The sequence below is a fragment of the Salvelinus sp. IW2-2015 genome, linkage group LG15 (genome assembly GCF_002910315.2).
Source record: "Salvelinus sp. IW2-2015 linkage group LG15, ASM291031v2, whole genome shotgun sequence".
Taxonomy (NCBI): domain Eukaryota; kingdom Metazoa; phylum Chordata; class Actinopteri; order Salmoniformes; family Salmonidae; genus Salvelinus; species Salvelinus sp. IW2-2015.
Genome location: NC_036855.1, coordinates 24,931,167 through 24,952,866, shown reverse-complemented (window position 1 = coordinate 24,952,866; position 21,700 = coordinate 24,931,167). Strand labels below are relative to the sequence as shown.

The 21,700-nt window shown below is 43.7% G+C and overlaps 1 protein-coding gene across 1 annotated transcript in view; it reads left to right on the top strand.

Annotated features, from left to right (window-relative positions):
* dnah10 (dynein axonemal heavy chain 10) overlaps window positions 1-19,564 on the top strand; it is a 47,819-nt gene extending 28,255 nt beyond the window's left edge. Inside the window, exons 53-74 of the mRNA XM_070447047.1 lie at window positions 4,341-4,522; window positions 5,175-5,311; window positions 5,503-5,720; window positions 6,146-6,367; window positions 6,509-6,656; window positions 6,780-7,059; window positions 7,173-7,402; window positions 7,510-7,783; window positions 7,886-7,990; window positions 8,101-8,255; window positions 8,361-8,515; window positions 8,655-8,838; window positions 10,732-10,932; window positions 11,191-11,400; window positions 11,558-11,653; window positions 11,782-11,953; window positions 12,096-12,227; window positions 12,307-12,518; window positions 12,750-12,917; window positions 13,168-13,348; window positions 13,789-13,934; window positions 14,724-19,564. Of these exons, the coding sequence (XP_070303148.1) occupies window positions 4,341-4,522; window positions 5,175-5,311; window positions 5,503-5,720; window positions 6,146-6,367; window positions 6,509-6,656; window positions 6,780-7,059; window positions 7,173-7,402; window positions 7,510-7,783; window positions 7,886-7,990; window positions 8,101-8,255; window positions 8,361-8,515; window positions 8,655-8,838; window positions 10,732-10,932; window positions 11,191-11,400; window positions 11,558-11,653; window positions 11,782-11,953; window positions 12,096-12,227; window positions 12,307-12,518; window positions 12,750-12,917; window positions 13,168-13,348; window positions 13,789-13,934; window positions 14,724-14,870 (3,955 nt within the window). The 3' untranslated portion in view covers window positions 14,871-19,564. The remainder of the gene's footprint in view (window positions 1-4,340; window positions 4,523-5,174; window positions 5,312-5,502; window positions 5,721-6,145; window positions 6,368-6,508; window positions 6,657-6,779; window positions 7,060-7,172; window positions 7,403-7,509; window positions 7,784-7,885; window positions 7,991-8,100; window positions 8,256-8,360; window positions 8,516-8,654; window positions 8,839-10,731; window positions 10,933-11,190; window positions 11,401-11,557; window positions 11,654-11,781; window positions 11,954-12,095; window positions 12,228-12,306; window positions 12,519-12,749; window positions 12,918-13,167; window positions 13,349-13,788; window positions 13,935-14,723) is intronic.
* Window positions 19,565-21,700: the final 2,136 nt, after the last annotated feature.

Sequence of the window (21,700 nt, the reverse complement as noted above, 5' to 3'; positions counted from 1 at the left end):
CCCCCCTCTGTGCTCCACTGCACCCACCTGGTTGGTTTTGTGTCCCACAAGTTAAACAGAGGTTGCGTCACAAATGGCACCCTATTCACTATATAGTGCACTACTTTTGACTCTGCACTATATAGGGAATAGAGTGTAATTTGGGAGGCACCCATAATGTAGTGGTTACACTCATCAGACAGATCAGACAGTCTGGGCCAGGAGTCAGCAGTCTGGTCCTGATGGAGTGTCACGTTGTCATCTGGCCCCTTCCCCGGCCCTTGGCTCTCTGGAAAATAGGAAAATGTTGTCATAGGAAWATTACAGATGGTGATTTTGGGAAATGTCTTATGTTGATTAATGGAACAAGTTACTCAGTGGCTTTAAAGCTTACACAGAGCAGACCCCCAGGAGCAGGACTGAACTGAACACACCTGGTCCAGACCACTAACCTCATAGATAGTGAAGGCAGCTTTGGTTAGACACAAATCAATAAAAACATATATAAAAAAACACAAATCAAATACGTCATACCCACACTTCAAAAACATTCACTGGGAATACGTTTCGAGTTTTTAATCCATCTGTTGAAGGAGGATATAAGTATGAACCTAGTGTGACCTATGCTTTTTTCCGTGATCCTTATCCTAATTCATAGAAAACTCAATTTCAACACTCCAAGAAAATACAGTGCCTTCAGAAAGTATTCACACCCCTTGACTTTTTCCACATTTTGTTGTTACAAGGTGGGATTAAAATGGATTTAATTATAATTTTTTGTCAACGATCTACACAAAATACTCAATGTCAAAAATTCTAAGATTTGTAAAAAAATATATATAAAAAAAAAAAGGAAAAATAAAACACTAATATATCTTGATGACACTAAAATTTTACAGTTGAAGTCAGAAGTTTACATACACTTAGGTTGGAGTCATTAAAACTCGTTTTTCAAACACTCCACAAATTTCTTGTTAACAAACTATAGTTTTGGCAAGTCAGTTAGGACATCTACTTTGTGTATGACACAAGTAATTTTTCCAAAAATTGTTTACAGACAGATTATTTCACTTATAATTGACGGTATCACAATTCCAGTGGGTCAGAAGTTTACATACACTAAGTTGACTGTGCCTTTAAAAAGCTTGGAAAATTCCAGAAAATGATGTCATGGCTTTAGAAGCTTCTGATAGGCTAATTGACATMATTTAAGTCAATTGGAGGTGTACCTGTGGATGTATTTCAAGGCCTACCTTCAAACTCAGTACCTCTTTGCTTGACGTCATGGGTAAATCAAAAAGAATCTGCCAAGACCTCAGAAAGAAAATTGTAGACCTCCACAAGTCTGGTTCATCCTTGGGAGTAATTTCCAAATGCCTGAAGGTACTATGTTCATCTGTACAAACAATAGTACGCAAGTATAAACACCATGGGACCACGCAGCCGTCATACCGCTCAGGAAGGAGACACGTTCTGTCTCCTAGAGATGAACGTACTTTGATGCGAAAAGTGCAAATCAATCCCAGAACAACAGCAAAGGACCTTGTGAAGATGCCTGAGGAAACAGGTACAAAAGTATCTATATCCACAGTAAAACAAGTTCTATATCGACATAACCTGAAATGCCGCTCAGCAAGGAAGAAGCCACTGCTCCAAAACCACCATAAAAAAGCCAGACTACGGTTTGCAACTGCACATGGGGACAAAGATTGTGCTTTTTGGAGAAATGTCCTCTGGTCTGATGAAACAAAAACAGAGATGTTTGGCCATAATGACCATCATTATGTTTGGAGGAAAAAAAGGGAGGGAAAAAAGGGAGGCTTGCAAGCCGAAGAACACCATCCCAACCGTGAAGCACGGGGGTGGCAGCAGCATGTTGTGGGGGTGCTTTACTGCAGGAGGGACTGGTGCAGGAGGGACTTCAAAAAATAGATGGCATCATGAAGAATTGAAAATTATGTGGATATATTGAAGCAACATCTCAAGACATCAGTCAGGAAGTTAAAGCTTGGTCGCAAATGGGTCTTCCAAATGGACAATGACCCCAAGCATACTTCCAAAGTTGTGGCAAAATGGCTTAAGGACAACAAAATCAAGGTATTGGAGTGGCCATCACAAAGCCCTGACCTCAAWCCTGTAGAAAATCTGTGGGCAGAACTGAAAAAGTGTGTGCGAGCAAGGGGGCCTACAAACCTGACTCAATTACACCAGCTCTGTCAGGAGGAAAGGGCCAAAATTCACCCAACTTATTGTGGGAAGCTTGTGGAAGGCTACCCGAAACATTTAATCTAAGTTAAACAATTTAAAGGCAATGCTACCAAATACTAATTGAGTGTTTGTAAACTTCTGACCCACTGGGAATGTGATGAAAAAAATAAAAGCTGAAATAAATCATTCTCTACTATTATTCTGACATTTCACATTCTTAAAATAAAGTGGTGATTCTAACTGACCTAAAACAGGGAATATTTACTAGGATTAAATGTCAGTAATTGTGAACAACTGAGTTTAAATGTATTTGGCTAAGGTGTACGTAAACTTCAGACTTCAACTGTATCTTGATGTTAGAATCACCTTTTGTTAGATGTTAGAATCACCCAGTCTTTCTGGGTAAGTCTCAAAGATCTTTGCACACCTGGATTGTACAATATTGTCACATTATTATTTAAAACATTCGTCAAGCTCTGTCAAGTTAGTTGATCCTTACTAGACAGCCATTTTCAAGTCTTAACATAGATTTTTGAGCCAATTTAGGTCAAAACTGTAACTAGACCACTCAGGAACATTCAATGTTGTCTTGGTAAGCAACTCCAGTGTATATTTTGCCTAGTGTTTTAGGTTATTGTCCTGCTGAAGGTGAATTTGTCTCCCAGTGTCTGTTGGAAAGTAGACTGAACCAGTTTTCCTTTAGGATTGTGCTTAGCTAGCTCTAATCTGTTTATTTTTATCCTAAAAAATGTCCTAGTCCTAGCCGATGACAAGCATACCCATAACATGATGCAGCCACAATCATGCTTGAAAATATGAAGAGTGGTACTCAGTGTTGTGTTGGATTTGCGCCTAACATAACGCTTTGTATTTAGGACAAAAAGTTCATTTTTGTTGCCACATTTTTTGCAGTTTTACTTTAGTGTCTTATTGCAAACAGGATGCATGTTTTGGAATACTTTTATTCTGTACAGGCATCCTTCTTTTCACACTGTCATTTAGGTTAGTATTGTGGAGTAACTACAATATTGTTGATCCATCCTCAGTTTTCTCCTATCACAGCCATTAAACTCTATAACTGTTTTAAAGTCACCATTGCCTCATGGTGAAATCTCTGAGCGGTTTTTGTTCCTCTCCTGCAACTGAGTTAGGAAGGACGCCTGTATCTTTGTAGTGACTGGGTGTATTGATACACCATCCAACGTGTAATTAATAACATCACCATGAAAGGGATATTCAATGTCTGCTTTTTTTTATATTCACCCATCTACCAATAGGTGCCCTTCTTTGCGAGGCATTGGAAACCTCCCTGGTCTTTGTGGTTGAATCTGTGTTTGAAATGCACTGCTTGACTGAGGGACCTTACAGATAATTGTATGTGTGAGGTACAGAGATGAGGTAGTCATTCAGAAATCATGTTAAACACATTTGAACTCCTGAACTTATTTAGGCTTGCCATAACAAAGGGGTTGGAATGCTTATTGACTCGAGACATTTCTGCTTTTCATTTTTTATTCATTTGTAAACATTTCGAAAAACATAACTCCACTTTGACATTATGGGGTTTTGTGTGTAGGCCAGTGACACAAAATCTCAATTTAATATATTTTTAATTCAGGCTGTAACACCACAAAATGTGTTAAAAGTCAAGGGGTGTTAATACTTTCTGAAGACACTGTAAATCCTGTTTTACAGATCTTGCTGTGCTGTGTTGAGACACTGTATATTTCCCCCTTGGAGAGGTGTAGGATTAGCCAATGAATAGAAATGAAACAAATATTTTCTGGTTTAGATTGTTTTCATGCTCGACTCCTTTAAAGCAGCAATTCGTACATGGGGAAACTGCCACGTCAATTTGTGATATTACAACAACAAAGAAGTTATTTCAGACAACGAACACAGTTTTTTCCCTCAGACATCATTACATGCGTGATTTTCTTCTAAATTACCATGATGCCAGATGTTCCTCTCCTCTTTTTCATCAACAAAAGAAAATAATAACCAAGGCGCTACGTCATACAGTGGCGCTGTTTCACCTTATGCGGATTCCAGCTTTAACAAAAGTTGTTGCCCTAGAGCTCCATTCATGTTCATTGATAATTTTTTTCCTGTGCCTGTCTCTTTGGTTGTGCTTCTGTCCGCTCGTCTTGCAGATCATTTGCCAAGCCGCCCAAACAGGTGCAGGTGGTGTGTGAGTGCATCCTGGTGATGCGAGGCCAGAAGGAGATCAGCTGGAAGTCAGCCAAGAGCATGATGTCAGAGGGCAACTTCCTGCGCGCATTGATGGAGATGGACTGTGATGCCATCAACCCCAGCCAGGTCAAGACTGTCAGAGGTAGGTAGGCCACTTTAGTCCTGTGGTTTTCACGCCAAAACAGGACAACAATAGGTCTAACTTTATCCGTAATGCAACTTTAATATGCAGTATGAGCCCTCAAATAGCAAATACATGGATACAGGTAACTGCCAAAATAAAGGAAACACCATCATAAAGTGTCTTAATAGAGTGTTGTGCCACCATGAGCCGCCAGAACAGCTTCATTGCTCCTTGGCGTAAATTCTACAAGTGTCTGGAACTCTGTTGGAGGGATGCGACACCATTGTTCCACAAGAAATCATTTGGTGTTTGTGGTGGAGGAAAATACTGTCTCAGGCGCGGCTCCAGAATCTCCCATAAGTGTTCAATTGGGTTGAGATCTGGTGAGTGGTGACTGAGACACGCACACACACTCTAAATCCCCTATGCTCCTTTGAGACCCCTGTGGCTTCTTCTAGCCATGGTAGCCAAACTCATGGGCAACTGGACATATGTATAGAGGACCCTAAGCATGATGGGATGTTAATTGCGTAGTTAACTCAGGAACCACACCTGTGTGGAAACACCTGATTTCAATATACTTTGTATGCCTCATTTACTCAAGTGTTTTCTTTATTTTGTCAGTTACCTGTATATGTTCACTCTATTGCCCTGTGTTTCCCCTGGCCAGGCTTCTTGAAGAACCTGAACACCAGCTTTGAGGAGATGCAGGCCATCAGTAAGGCTGGCTCTGGGATGCTCAAGTTTGTGGAGGCTGTCATGGGCTACTGTGACGTCGCCAGGGAGATCAAGCCCAAGAGAGAGAAGGTAACGTGATCCAGGCAATGTGATGACTTTGATCGGCACAGGGGAAGTGCCATAGTCATGGATCTCTTTTGTTTATGTTATAGGCATAACACTATCCAGAACATGGCCCATGCCATTTAAATGGTACCAGCCTTTAAGAATGAGCAGTGTTGTGTTAGTGGCGTTTCAACCCCCCTAGCTGTCTGTTGCAGGTGGCACGCCTAGAGAAGAACTTCTTCCAGAGCAAGCGTGAGCTGGAGCGTATTCAGAATGAGCTGGGGACCATCCAGAGGGAGCTGGGGGCGCTGGGGGACAAGTACAGTTCTGCCATGGGGGAGAAGCAGCTGCTGCAGGAGGAGGCTGAGGTCATGGAGAGGAGGCTGATTGCTGCTGACAAACTCATCTCAGGCCTGGGCTCGGAGAATGAGCGGTGAGGACAGCACGGTGGAGTGCATATACACACAGACTCAGCATGACTTACAGCCAGTTGAAGGCTGTAGACCGTATTTGAATCAACGTTGTTTCCATGTCATTTCAACAAAAAAATTMAATGTGATGATGTTGAATCAACGTGGAAAACTGATTGGATTTGCAAAAAGTCATCAACGTCAGCATGACTTACAGCCAATTGAAGGCTGTGGACCATATTTGAATCAACATTGTTTCCATGTCATTTCACCCAACTTTTAACCTAAATCCAATGACATSGTGAAATGTTTTGTTGAATTCACATTAGTTGACAACTCAACCAAATGTAAACCAAAACTTGACATTGAAATGACGTCTGTGCCCTACCATCTCTGTATCTGTCTCTTCCTCCTCATCTCGTCTTCCTCTCCTTCTTCCTCTTCCCAGATGGACAGATGACCTGGAGGAGTTGAAGCAGCGTCGTGTGCGTCTCCTAGGTGACTGCCTGATCTGTGCTGCGTTCCTGAGCTACGAGGGGGCATTCAGCTGGGACTTCAGGAATGAGATGGTGTTTGATGTGTGGGAGAAGGATGTGTTGGAGAGAGGCATCCCTCTCAGCCAGCCCTTCAGAGTGGAGAGCCTACTGACCGACGAGGTGGAGATCAGCAGGTCAGAGACTGTACGTGTGTGTTGGTGTGTGTGTGTGCGTACATGCATTCATGCATGCATTTGTGAGTGTGTTTTTTTTWATGCGTGTGTTTCCGTCCCTGTGTGAGAGGAAGAGAGAGAGTAAAGGTGTCTGTGTTGTAGATGGGGGTCAGAGGGCCTTCCTCCAGATGAGCTGTCAGTCCAGAACGGGATTCTGACCACCAGGGCCAGCCGCTTCCCCATGTGTATCGACCCCCAACAGCAAGCCCTCAACTGGATCAAAAAGAAGGAGGAGAAGTTCAACCTCAAGGTACGGCTAACTTTATCAGCTGACTTCACAGGATCTAACTATTATTCTTTTACATTTGCAAATTACTGGAAGTCATTTACTGGATGTTATTCTTATACTGTATGTGATTGACCTCTTCCATAGATCTCTTCGTTCAACGACCCAGACTTCTTGAAGCAGCTGGAGATGGCCATCAAGTATGGCTTTCCCTTCCTGTTCCAAGACGTGGATGAGTACATTGACCCTGTGATCGACAACGTCCTGGAGAAGAACGTGAAAGGAGCCGAGGGCCGGCAGGTTATAACGCTGGGGGACAAGGAGGTGGACTACGACCCCAACTTCAAACTCTACCTCAACACCAAACTGTCCAACCCCAAGTACTCTCCCTCTGTGTTCGGGAAGGCCATGGTCATCAACTACACTGGTGAGACGTCTCTGTATGTCAGCACGCCTGTGTCTACACTGTATGTGGTGTGAGTGTGTGGGGTAACAGTTTGTGTGCGTGTGCCTGTGTGCGTGTGTGTGTGTCTCTCTCAGTGACCCTGAAGGGTCTGGAGGACCAGCTGCTGAGTGTGATCGTGGGCTTTGAGCGTAAGGAGCTGGAGGAGCAGCGGGAGAGACTGATCCAGGAGACCAGTGAGAACAAGAAGCTGCTGAAAGACCTGGAGGACTCTCTGCTGAGGGAGCTGGCCACCTCCACAGGCAACATGCTGGATAACGTGGAGCTGGTCCACACTCTGGAGGAGACTAAGTCCAAGGCCAGCGAGGTTTGTCAGGAGACAGGATATACTCACTCTCAAGGGGAAGACATCAGAGAGCATGAGGCCTGGGCTCTCTTAATGCTTTGTCTGTGTTCTCTGATGTAACTCCCCAGGTGTTTGAGAAGCTGAAGCTGGCAGAGAAGACATCAACAGACATTGATAAGCTGCGAGATGGCTACCGTCCCGCTGCCAAGCGCGGTGCCATCCTGTTCTTTGTGCTGGCGGAGATGGCCCTGGTGAACAGCATGTACCAGTACTCTCTGGCCTCCTATCTGGAGGTTTTTGACTTCTCCCTGCGCAAGTCCCTGCCTGACTCCATCCTGCCCAAGAGGCTGAAGAACATCATGGACACCCTGACATACAATGTCTACAACTATGGATGCACAGGTGAGGTGACAGGGTGTTCAGGAATGGTCAAACCTGGACTTTTGTGGGAACAGTTATGTGATAGCTGGGATTGATCTGAAACTGTGTGTGTGTGTGACTCAGGTCTGTTTGAGAGACACAAGCTGCTGTTCTCCTTCAATTTGACAATAAAGATTGGGCAGCCAGAGGGGAGGGCTCCCCAGGAGGAGCTGGACTTCTTCCTCAAGGGTGAGAGACATATGATGTCATCTACCATACACTCACATAAACACAGCACACCAACTTGGAGACGCATAACTCACATACACTTTTTTTCCTCTCTGTGCTCCCCAATCCAGGTAACCTGTCCCTGGAGATGAGCAAGAGGAAGAAGCCATGTCCCTGGCTTCCAGGCCAGGGCTGGGAGGACATCATACGACTGGCTGAGCTCTTCCCTGCTGAGTTTGGCTCCCTACCAGATGACGTGGAGAAGAACCTGCCAGAGTGGAAGACTGTGAGTAACACCATCCAATCTTGTGACCTAGTGATGCACTGAATATGTTCCTATGTCCTCTCTAGAATGGTTCATTGTTAACCCTCCTCTCTGTTGTCATCTCAGTGGTATGACCTGGATGGGCCGGAGCAGGCTCCCTTCCCCATGAAGTATAAAGACAACCTGACTGCCTTCCAGAAGCTGCTGTTGCTGCGCTGCTTCCGCCTGGACAGAGTCTACCGGGCTGTCACTGACTATGTCACCATCACCATGGGAGAGAAGTAATAGACCGTTCTCCTACTTGTAAACAAACCTGAACTCCTATTGCTTTGATCCAAAATATCTTGACTTGTGGAGATGAGACTTTAGTGTTTCTCCCTATTCACTTTCTACTGTCTACCTCGCCACCCTCCCTCTCAGGTATGTGCAGCCCCCTGTGATCAGTTTCGAGGCCATCTATGAGCAGAGTTCACCCAACTCCCCCATCGTGTTCATCCTGAGCCCCGGCTCCGACCCAGCCAGTGACCTCATGAAGCTTGCTGAGAGGTCTGGCTTTGGGGGCAGCAGGCTCAAGTTTCTGGCCATGGGACAAGGTCAGGAGAAGGTACCAGACAACACTCATTAATCACAGCAATAGAGCTTCCAATGTTACAATTTATTTTTCTATTTTTTATTGAACCTTTATTTAACTAGGCAAGTCAGTTAAGAACAAATTCTTATTTACAATGACGGCCTACCAAAAGGCAAAAGGCCTCCTGCGGGGGCTGGGATAAGAAAAAAATATATAGGACAAAACACACATCACGACAAGAGAGACACCACAACACAACATAAAGAGAGACCCAAGACAACAGTATAGCATGGCAGCAACACATGACAACACAGCATGGTAGCAACACCACATGGTAACAACATGGCACCAGCACAACATGGTAGCAGCACAAAACATGGTACAAACATTATTGGGCACAGACAACAGCACAAAGCCAGAAGGTAGAGACAACAATACTTAACACGAAGCAGCCACAACTGTCAGTAAATGTGTCCCTGATTGAGTTTTTGAATGAAGAAATAGAGATAAAACTGTCCAGTTTGAGTGTTTTTTGCAGCTCGTTCCAGTCGCTAGCTGCAGTGAACTGAAAAAGGAGAGACCCAGGGATGTGTGTGCTTTGGGGATGGGTGTTGTATGTGGAGGATGAGGGCAGCAGTAGGTATCTCAACCAGTGGGTCTTCCGACCGGTATACATAGATGACCAGTTTACAGAGGAATATAGAGTGCAGTGATGTGTCCTATAAGGAGCATTGGTATCAAGTCTGATGGCTGAATGGTAAAGAACATCTAGCCACTCGAGAGCACCCTTACCTGACGATCTATAAATTACATCTCCGTGATCTAGCATGGGGAGGATGGTCATCTGAATCAGGGTTAGTTTGGCAACTGGGGTGAAAGAGGAGCAATTACGATAGAGGAAACCAAGTCTAGATTTAACTTTAGCCTGCAGCTTTGATATGTGCTGAGAGAAGGACAGTGTACCATCTAGCCATACTCCCAAGTACTTGTATGAGGTGACTACCTAAAGCTCTAAACCCTACTCCTACCTCTAAGCTCTAAACCCTGAGAGGTAGTAATCACACTGTTTGGGAGAGGGGCATTCTTCTTACCAAACCACATGACCTTTGTTTTGGAGGTGTTAAGGTTAAGAAAGCTTGTTGGACAGTAAGAAAGCTTTGTTGGAGAGTGTTTAACACAAACTCCGGGGAGGGGCCAGCTGAGTATAAGACTCTATCATCTGCATATACACACATTGGCTCCCGAGTGGCGCAGTGGTCTAAGGCACTGCATCCCAGTGCAAGAGGCATAGTCCCTTGCACTGGGTTCAAATCCAGGCTGTATCACATCTGGCCGTGATTGGGAATCCCATAGGGCGGCGCACGATTGGCCCAGCGTCGTCTGGGTTTGGCAGGGGTAGGCCGCCACTGTAAATAGGAATTTGTTCTTAACTAATTTGCCCAGTTAAATAAAGGTTAAAATAAAAATATAAATGGATGAGAGAGCTTCCTACTGCCTGAGCTATGTTGTTGATGTAAATTGAGAAGAGCGTGGGGCCTAGGATCGAGCCTTGGGATACTCCCTTGGTGACAGGCAGTGGCTGAGACAGCAGATGTTCTGACTTTATACACTGCACTCTTTGAGAGAGGTAGTTAGCAAACCAGGCCAAAGACCCCTCAGAGACACCAATACTCCTTTGCCGGCCCGCAAGAATGGAATGGTCTACCGTGTCAAAAGCTTTGGCTAAGTCAATAAAAATAGCAGCACAACATTGCTTAGAATCAAGGGCAATTGAGACATCATTTAGGACATTTAAGGTTACAGTGACACATCTATAACCTGAGCGGAAACCAGATTGCATACCACATGTACTTTTGGTGCACATTCAACCACAAAGCTAATTGGAATGTTGTTCGTATGATACAGTATTGTTGTTGTGTGCTGTAGGTGGCGCTGCAGCTGCTGGAAACGGCGGTATCTCGGGGCCAGTGGCTGATGCTGCAGAACTGCCACCTGCTGGTGAAGTGGCTGAAGGACCTAGAGAAGTCCCTGGAGAGGATCACCAAGGCCCACCCTGACTTCAGACTGTGGCTCACCACTGACCCCATCAAAGACTTTCCCATCGGCATCCTACAGAAGTCTCTCAAGGTGAGGAAGAGCTCTAACTTAGTCAAACAGACCTGCTACCTACTGCAGCTAACACAGACTGTTGCCTAGTGCAGCYAACTGTATACAATGTGACTTAGTTTTATGATAAAGTGTCTGTCCGTCTATCTCTGATTCACTCATCCAACACCATACAGTCTCCCCAGCCCGATTCGTTCACCTAATCACGGCAGAACTGAGCCATTGAGGATTGAAGCGAATTGACTTTAGGACCTGATCTCTGTTTCTCTGTTCATCCAGGTGGTGACGGAGCCTCCCAACGGGCTGAAGCTGAACATGAGGGCAACCTTCTTTAAGATCGCCCACGAGACTCTGATGGGCTGCCCCCACCCGGCCTACCGCAGCCTGGTCTACGTGCTGTCCTTCTTCCACGCTGTGGTGCAGGAGAGACGCAAGTACGGCAAGATCGGCTGGAACGTGTCCTACGACTTTAACGAGTCTGACTTCCAGGTGAGTGGGAAAACAACTGTTTTTAACAGCATCCACAGGACTTACACTATTGATTACATTTTGCTTCATAGTAATTTCCTTTTGCTGATCAGTTTAAATGTCATGACTGTAACTCCACTCTTTGTGTGTGCTGATGTGGATGTTCTCTGTTGACTAGGTGTGCATGGAGATCCTGGACACCTACCTGACCAAAGCCCACACTCAGGGAGACGCTAAGATCCCCTGGGGAAGTCTCAAGTACCTCATAGGAGAGGTCAGGCTCACCTATTCATACATCACATTGACTTAACAATGATAATACAGAATCCTATTAGTATAATAGCCTAGCACTAATGGCTTCCATTTGTGTGTGTGCGTGCGTGTTTGCGCTCCCTCTCTCAGGTAATGTATGGAGGCAGGTGTATAGACAGCTTTGACCGCAGGATCCTGACGGTCTACATGGATGAGTACCTGGGAGACTTCATCTTTGACACCTTCCAGCCCTTTCACTTCTTCCACAACAAGGAGGTGGACTACAAGATCCCTCCTGACGGGCCCAAGGAAAATTATGTTGGTCAGTGGATGTGGTTCATCACTGGTCTGATATACAGACTTCAAATGTAGCTTTTTACATACGATTTCTGCTGCACCGCCATTGTTGTTATTAACTTGTAGTTGTCATCCATCTTCTCTGATTGACTTGCTATGTATCACAGGGGAGATTGAGACCTTGCCCCTGGCCAACACTCCAGAGGTGTTTGGTTTGCACCCCAATGCTGAGATTGGATACTACACACAGGCAGCCCGCGACATGTGGACCCACCTGATAGATCTGCAGCCGCAGACTGGTAACAGAAACCTCACACACACACATACACACAGACTGAGCATAATCTGGCCTCCTCACCTTTCTGTCGGGGTCCTCAGGTGAGTCTGGTGGAGGCATCAGCAGGGATGAGTACATCAGCAACGTGGCCCGGGACATCCAGAACAAGCTGCCCCAGGTGTTTGACCTGGACGTGATCCGTAAGAAGTTTGGCCTGGAGATCTCCCCCACCTCCGTTGTGCTGCTGCAGGAGCTGGAGCGCTTCAACAAGCTCATTGTCAGGATTGGACGCTCTCTGGCTGAGTTGCAGAGGGTGAGAGAGGGGGAGGAGACAGGCAGGAACAGTGAGGGGTATAGAAAGAGGAAGAACTACAGGGACAGATTGTCATGGGGCCTTCCTTTGTATCTACATAAAACAGTATAATTATCTTTAGAACGTTTGCTGTTGTCTATTGCATATTTACTAAAGGAACCAGGTGAGATACCTATAGTACCTATAGTTTGGTATGGGGATGTGAACTAACAAATGTGTCTGTGCCCGTAGGCTCTGGCTGGTGAGGTGGGCATGAGTAGTGAGCTGGATGAGGTGGCACGCGCCCTCTTCAACGGCATGATCCCTGCTATCTGGAGGAAGCTGGCACCTGATACCCTCAAGTCCCTGGGCAACTGGATGATCCACTTCAAGAGGCGTTACGACCAGTACAACTCCTGGGTGAACATCCTGCTCTCTAATACAGTTATTCTCTGAGACATATCGTACACATCTCCCAGAAGATTGGTTTAGTTTATAAGGATCCCCATTAGCTCTTGCTCATGCAGATATGTTATTCAAGGTCACACTTTCTTGGTATCAAAGTATCCATGACGTATAGTACATATAAATGTACATACTGTAAATACAGTATGTACATGTATGTAGTGGTTGTGTAGTTATGTTTTATTTTGATGGTTCTTCCTTCCAGGTGGATAAAGGGGAGCCCAATGTGATGTGGTTGTCAGGGCTGCAGATCCCAGAGTCCTACCTGACTGCTCTGGTTCAGGCCACATGCAGGAGGAACGGCTGGCCGCTGGACCGCTCCACACTCTACACACAGGTCACTCAGTACACCACTGAGGAGGAGGTCAACGAGAGGCCTGGACAGGGTGAGAGTCCTCAGACACGGACGGACGGACATATTAACACACACACGGACGGACATATTAACACACACACACGTACGGACATACTAACACACACACGGACAGACATACTGACAGACAGATGGACAGACAGACAGATGGACAGGCGGACAGACACCCGGACGGACATACTAACACTGACGGACGCACGGACGGGCGGACGGACGGACAGACAGACACGGACGGACATATTAACACACACACGGACAGACATACTAACACTGACGGACAGATGGACAGGTGGACAGACAGACGGACGGACATATTAACACACACACGGACGGACATACTAACACTGACAGACAGACAGACACACGGACGGACGGACATACTAACACTGACAGACAGACAGACAGACAGACAGTGATGCTTTGATACTGAGGGTTGTGCTTGTGTTCTCCCAGGCTGCTTCGTGTCAGGCCTGTATCTGGAGGGAGCAGACTGGGACATAGAGAGGGGTTGTCTGATCAGGAGTAAACCCAAAGTACTGGTGGTCCAGTTGCCCATCCTAAAGGTCATCCCCATAGAAGCACATCGCCTCAAACTACAGGTAGGGGCAGCGCCACTCACCACCTTATCCCTTCAATCAATCAATCAACTGTATTTCTAAAGCCCTTTTTACATCAGCTGATGTCACAAAGTGCTATACAGAAACCCAGCCTAAAACCCCAAACAACAAGCAATGTAGATGTAGAAACATGGCGGCTAGGAAAAACTCCCTAGAAAGGCAGGAACCTAGGAAGAAACCTAGAGCGGAACCAGGCTCTGAGGGGTGGCCAGTCCTCTTCTGGCTGTGCCGGGTGGAGATTATAACAGTGGCCAAGATGTTCAAACGTTCATAGATGACCAGCAGGGTCAAATAATAATCATCACAGTGGTTGTAGAGGGTGCAACAGGTCAGCACCTCAGGAGTAAATGTCAGTTGGCATTCAGAGTTCGAGACAGCAGGTGCGGTCGAGAGAGAGTCGAAAACAGCACGTCGGGTGAATAGGTCAGGGTTTCATTGCCGCAGTCAGAACAGTTGAAACTGGAGCAGCTCCACGACCAGGTGTACTGGGGACAGCAAGGTGTCATCAGGCCAGGTAGTCCTGAGGCATGGTCCCAGGGCTCAGGTCCTCTGGGAGGGGAGGGAGAGAGGGAGAATTAGAAGGAGCATACTTTAATTCACACTGGACGCCAGATAAGACAGGAGAATTACACCATATATAGCAGAATGACCCTTCAGAACATGTGCTTAGTGACTTCGCTAGTGGCCTCTCTAGCAATGCAGTTTCATTGTTTTAAAATGTCTGTTTTGCCGCTTTCTAACTGTGTCCAAATGTCTGTGTTTTTTTCGTAGAATACTCTGAGGACTCCAGTGTACACCACGTCCATGAGGAGGAATGCTATGGGTGTGGGTCTGGTGTTTGAGGCAGATCTCTTTACCACCAAGCACATCTCCCACTGGGTGTTGCAGGGAGTCTGTCTGTGCCTCAACGCAGACTGATGATGTTTATATTTGTTTTAGATTTCTATGTAGATCATTTAAAGGCACATTTTAAAGGCTGAATTTATTTTAAATGTTTGGGAAACTATCAAATATCACATTTGGTGACATGCTTATTAGCATACTATTACATCAATCGATTTCTCTGGAACATAGGGCTCCCGAGTGGCGCAGTGGTCTAAGGCACTACATCTCAGYGCAAGAGGCGTCACTACACTTCCTGGTTCGAATCCAGGCTGTATCACATCCAGCTGTTATTGGGAGTCCCATAGGGCGGTGCACAATTGGCCCAGCGTCGTCCAGGTTTGCAGGGGTAGGCCGTCATTGTAAATAAKAATTAGTTCTTAACTGATTTAGTTAAATAAAGGTTCAATTAAAAAAATTGAAAAAATCCACAGTTGTTCTTATCACGAATTAACACTAGGTGGCAGCCCACCCCAGTCCTGTGTTCACTCAGAGTAGTGGAGAAGAGACCCACTGCAGAACTCCTGTCTCCAATCAGTCCTCTGAAGACGTGCCATTGGATCTCAAAGGTTCTATCCCCAACCCTTGCTATTTTTAATCTCTGAAGACAGATATTTTTATTAAGTCCTCTCTCTACTTAATTCTCGTGACATTTCTAACGCCCAGCATCTGTGCTCAGGCCGCCTCGACCGACTGACGGGGGAGATAAATCCACAGGGAAAACAAGGTCTGTTTTGTATTAGTTTTAATTAAAATCGTAACATTATTTCTCCAGGTTATATTTCATCCCCCCTTTTCGTTGACTACATAGAGCTGGCGTATAGGGGAAGGGAGGCCCTCAATTCGGATATAGTTTAAAGATAGGCGTTTTAAAATGTATATCCCCACACATTAAATGTAGATTTAGGTCTGAATATGATCGTACAGGTCAGATGTGTATGTGCTGTCTTCATATGTTTGTAATTTAATTCAATGAAACATCTTTCATGTTTTTTTCATGCATAATCCAAAAGGAATTGAGTCCATTTTCAAAGAGCTTGAGATATATGTCCTGCCTATAGAGGCTAAAAATTGATTATAGCTGTCACTGGGAAAACCAGGAGTCTGGAAAATGTGTATCTGAGTGAAACATTGACCACAGTGCACACTCCACAAACTTATCCTAGACCTCCAATATTATTTTCCTTTCTATTTATTTGATCGAGCTCTGACTATAAGTATTGTGGTTTGTTCTCTGCCTTAGCTATTCAGAGTGAGCAAACAGACTGATTTTGAGTAATCTCAGGTACTGAGGTGAGATAGCGTTCYGGGTCACAGAGGGGCTCAAGCATGACCATGACGTCGACATACAGCACATGTACAGGCAGTTCTGCCTGGAATTATCTGACTTAAGTCACCCAGCTCGAGCTCTGTATTGTATAATCCCACAGCAGGGAGCAGTGTGACCAGTCTTGACAGTGTGGGGCAATGGTTAGAGGGGTGAGGGGGGCAGGCCAGATAGCACCTGCTGGTTTCACTAGTATGGCTGTCATAAAGCAGACAGCACTGTGGAGAGGAGCTGGAGACACTTTTATGAGCCTACACAGGGAGGGGGGAGGCAGTAAAAAGTCTGTGTTGCCACTCTATAGAATAGAAAAGTCCGAATGGTCTACTTTTTCATGTATGTGGATGGCAAATTAGTCAAAGGAACTTCAGTAATACATGACCTTAGAGAGACAATAGGTAAAGGAACTCTTTATGTTTGATTGCACAGTGGAGAGAAGAAAAAAGGGTAGGAAAAAAGTAACAAGACAAGAAAGGGAAAAGATAAAATGCAAACGACCCCTACCTCCCCCTTCAGAGGCCAAGATCATTTTCAGCTGCGCGAGACTGGAGGGATTTACATTAACCTTAAACTCCTCCAGTTCCTTCTTGGCTCCACTCTGCGCCGGTCTGCTGCCTCATAAAATGCCAAGGATGCCCTGAAACAAAAAATGCAGACACTACAATCCCCCCCGTCAAGCCTTCTGAAGCAGTTTCCGTTTGGTGTGATTCGGAGCAGATGAACCTCAGAGAGTAGATCAAAGCTTCCACTGCACTGCGAGGAGAGTCCTGCGCCAGTCTGTCTCAATGCCCATCTGTGCAAGGGTGTCTGAGTCTGCGACAACCCTGTTACAGCCCCATGCAAAGCCACTACATTAGGGAAGCTTGCCCACCTACGTGTTAATGTGTGTAAGGGGGTGCAGTCATCATCAATGCCGTAATAATCTCATAAATGCAGTAGTGATAGGAGTCAAACTACCACACAACATACAGTGTGCCTCAGGGGGACAGGATGCCAAGATGTCTGCCCTGTGTTGTGGTGTAACTGTGTGCTGTTATGAATCATGCTCTTAGATGGCCTCTCTTCCTCTTCAGCATCATGATTGTGTGCAGCTGGTGAGCCCTACAGTGCTGCCCATTGAGAGAAGTGTAGTCACTCTGACCACAGATATAGATTACTGGGCTGCAGGCTGCAGGTCCAGGTGTTTAGCTTGGAACCAGCCCACAGCTCTGTGGTTAGTGGCTGTTTGGACAGAAACCTTCCAGGTCCCACCTCCACTGGGCACGGGAGAGAGGTTACAGAGAGCCCACCACCCCTGCTCTCTGGCTCTGTCTGCCTGGACCTTKCCCAAACACCAGGGTCTGCCCACAGGCTGCTGAGTTAGGATGCAAACGGCAACCACATAGTTTAAGGCTGGACAAAGACCAAGATTAGGAGGGACTGGAGGAAGAAGGATCACTGACGTAGCACATGCACCACATATAGCATATGGATGCATCATAAGCCATGCCATTTTATTTTTTTTACAGGAAATTTGCTTTCACACTGCCAAATATTCTCTCAGCCTCATGGCAAAAGGATTCTTGAAAGTTGGGACAATCTTTGTCCGGCACAGCAACTGTATTTTTATAGTTGAAAAAATAGCTTTTGTTGCATAATTTGAGCTTAAAAATGTACTTTTTAAGGGAATTTTTCTAAGGTAAAATATTTTTTTTGGGGGGGGGGTTTCAAAATACTTTCAATATTAATTTCCATGTCGGCTCTATGCCTGCAAATGCCCTTGTCCGGAGCAAAGGATCCGAAATTAAAACTCTCCAAAAGAGTATTTAACCGTTTTAATAAAATTGGCAAAAATGTATATCAACTGAAAAAATATTGTATGTAGTTTCTTGCAATAGCCTTCTGTGACTTCAAATAATATTTCTCTCAAAACTTTGATTCCTAAAATGTTTGTCCGGAGATTTGGTTTACTACGTCAGATTTGTCTAAAATCCTAAATGAATCAGGAACGTAGAAAACCAAATCCTCAGTTTTCTCCTATCACAGCCATTAAGCTCTGTAACTGTTTTAAAGTCACCACTGGCCTCATGGTGAAATCTCTGAGTGGTGTCTTTCCTCTCCGACAACTGAGTTAAGAAGGACGCCTGTATATTTGTAGTGACTGGGTGTATTGATACACCATCCAAAGTGTAATTAATAACTTCACCATGCTCAAAGGGATATTCAATATTGGATATATATATATATTTTCATATACCAATAGGTGCCCTTATTTGTGAGGCATTAGAAAACCTCCCTGGTCTTTGTGGTTGAATCTGTGTTCACCACTTGACTGAGGGACCTTACATATAATTGTATGTGTGGGGTACAGAGATGAGGTAGTCATWAAAAAAAAAAAAGTTAAACACTGTTATTGCACACAGAGGGAGTCCATGCAACTTATTATGTSACTTGTTAAGAACGTTTTTACTCCTGATCCTATTTAGGCTTGCCATATCAAAGGGGTTGAATGCTTATTTACACAAGACATTTCAGCTTTTCATTTTTAATACATTTTGTAAAAACACACACACACACACGCATTATGAGGTATTGTGTGTAGGCCAGTGACACAAAATCTAAATGTAATCGATTTTAAATTCATGCTGTAACACAATAAAATGTGGAAAAAGTCAAGGTGTGCGAATATTTTCTGAAGGCACTGTATACCATAAAGACCCCTTATAGAGCCTAACAGTGGAAGTGTCATAATACCCATAAAATCAGGGAAAGGGTTCCAATCGTTTTTCCACCATACATTTTTCCCATAGGGAATTTTAGAAACGCTTCAAATAAGGGCTGTGTTTCATGTAGGCTTACCCTGGAGTGACATTGTGATAACCATGTAAATCTCTCAGAAAAGGTGACTTTTATCAATATATTTGGCTCTATTTACTCTCAGATTCAAAATGCTAATTAGCATCAACGTAGACATCATGCAAGACTACAAATCCCTGAAAGCCCCTGCATGTCATTTCTAGCTGACACCTTTCCTAACAGGTATTGTGTCAATTTAACACTTCCACAAGACAGTTCACAGAATTGTTAATTTATAGAAATGTAGCCAATTTAATCATTACTCAATTTGGCTAACATTAGATTGTTAATCCAGAGATTTTTACCTTTGCCTCGATTCGGCAGTCAAGATCATCATTGCATTTGTAGTTCTTTATGATAGACATATTAGCAGCTAGTTAGCATTTCATTTTTGGTGGGTAAATACAGGCGAATATATTGAGAAAAGTTACTTTGTCCAAGAGAGATTTACACGTTTACCAAAACTTCACACCAAGGTAAGCCTACACAAAACACAGCCCTTATTTTAAGTGTTTCTAAAAAATGAATGGTGGAAAAATGTTTGGAACCATTTCCTTGTTTGACCACTAGATTTTATGGGTATTAATGCTCATACTGTGGTACTCCACTCATGTCCTTATTACATGTAGTGCAACAAGACCACWCATGGTCTGTAAAGTTCTCTACTTGTGATAGATTTAAACAAACAATATTGGAATCACCATGGTCACAACCATAAACTGTCAATTCCATCTCCCTTATAGATTAAAATAGATATGAATTTTARTTCAAATATGTTACATTTACCTAGGTTTTATAGTCATAAAGCAACTGAGGAAAAAGAAAATTGCTATTGTCTATACCACATCAATGAAGAAGAAAAATTCAATTTTTGTCAACTCCTTAAAACATAAACTCCATCAGATTTTTGTCTAATGTCAACTCTGTCAGAGTGCTGAAAGATCTGATAGAATAGTTATGCTTCTATTGGGGATTTTCAAGTAATACATTTTCCATATTTTACACATTTTGTATTGAACTTTTATTTTTATAGGCAAAAATATGTCTGTTTAGAGAATCTGTTGTCAACTCTGTCATTGATGGTTTAAGATCAATAAAATTAAGTAAAAATCCATTTTTTTTGTAATCACTGTTCTGCAACAAACAATTGAAGTATTTGCTGTGCTGACCTAAGGGATAATGTTTGCTTTATAAATGTTGTTTTATGTTCTAAATCTAGAAAAACATGCCAAAATGCTAATGAAATTAGCCCTGGAGCATATAGTAGTGCTATAAAAAAAAAAACATTAATTTGGAGATTTCTATTGCATATCTGAATAATCTATGTTAGAATTAAAACAATCAAGGCCTTGTTGGACAATAATTGTGAAAATGAAATGCCTTTTATGGTGTCTGTCAGAGTTGACATAAATCCAGTTAATTGAATTTTATGAGAAAAAAATTATACTTAGGAGGGTGTTGCTTTACATCAGGGTTCCCCAAGTTTTCTGACATAGTAGACTAACATAAAATACTGTATAAACACCAGGAAATCAGCTCCAAGTGCTTTTAATTTAAGAAATATGTTCCCAAGTATTCTCCCGCATAATAGAGATACACGTGATCGTATACAAACATAAGCAAAGTTTGAAATGATTAGGTTTTAGTCAAACCTTACATCTGTTTGGGCTTTTTGCAGTCAACAAATTATTTGTAATTATGCCTCCATTTTGGTAGATATTCTTATCCATAGCGATTTCCATGAGTATTTATGATTAAGTGCCTCACTCAGGGGCACATCTACAGATTTTTCACCTAGTTGACTCTGAACCAGTGACCTTTCGGTTACTGGCCCAATGCTCTTAACCACTGCCCCCGACAATTCTCTCAAGAAAAAATCTAGTTGAGGGTTTCTGCTTTACATAGTGTGATAGCTGATACTTTGATCTATCAAATTGTATAAACTGGGTGGTTCAAGCCCTGAATGCTGATTGGCTGACAGCTGTGGTATATCAGACCGTATACAACGGGTATGACAAAACATTTTTACTGCTCTAATTACGTTGGTAACCAGTTTAATAACAATAAGGCACCTCAGGGGTTTGTGATACCTTTGAAGTCGGAAGTTTACATACACCTTAGCCAAATACATTTAAACTCAGTTTTTCCACAATTCCTGACATTTAATCCTAGTTAAAATTCCCTGTCTTAGGTCAGTTAGGATCACCAATTTATTTTAAGTGTGAAATGTCATAATAATAGTAGAGAGAATTATTTATTTCAGCTTTTATTTCTTTCATCACATTCCCAGTGGGGCAGAAATGTACATACACTCAATTAGTATTTGGTAGCATTGCCTTTAAATTGTTTAACTTGGGTCAAACGTTTCGGGTAGCCTTCCACAAGCTTCCCACAATAGGTTGGGTGAATTTTGGCCCATTCCTCCTGATAGAGCTGGTGTAATTGAGTCAGGTTTCTAGGCCTCCTTGCTCGCACACGCTTTTTCAGTTCTGCTCACAAATGTTCTATAGGATTGAGGTCAGGGCTTTGTGATGGCCATTCCAATACCTTGACTTTGTTGTCCTTAAGCCATTTTGCCACAACTTTGGAAGTATGCTTGGGGTCATTGTCCATTTGGAAGACCCATTTGCGACCAAGCTTTAACTTCCTGACTGATGTCTTGAGATATTGCTTCAATATATCCACATAATTTTCAATTCCTCATGAT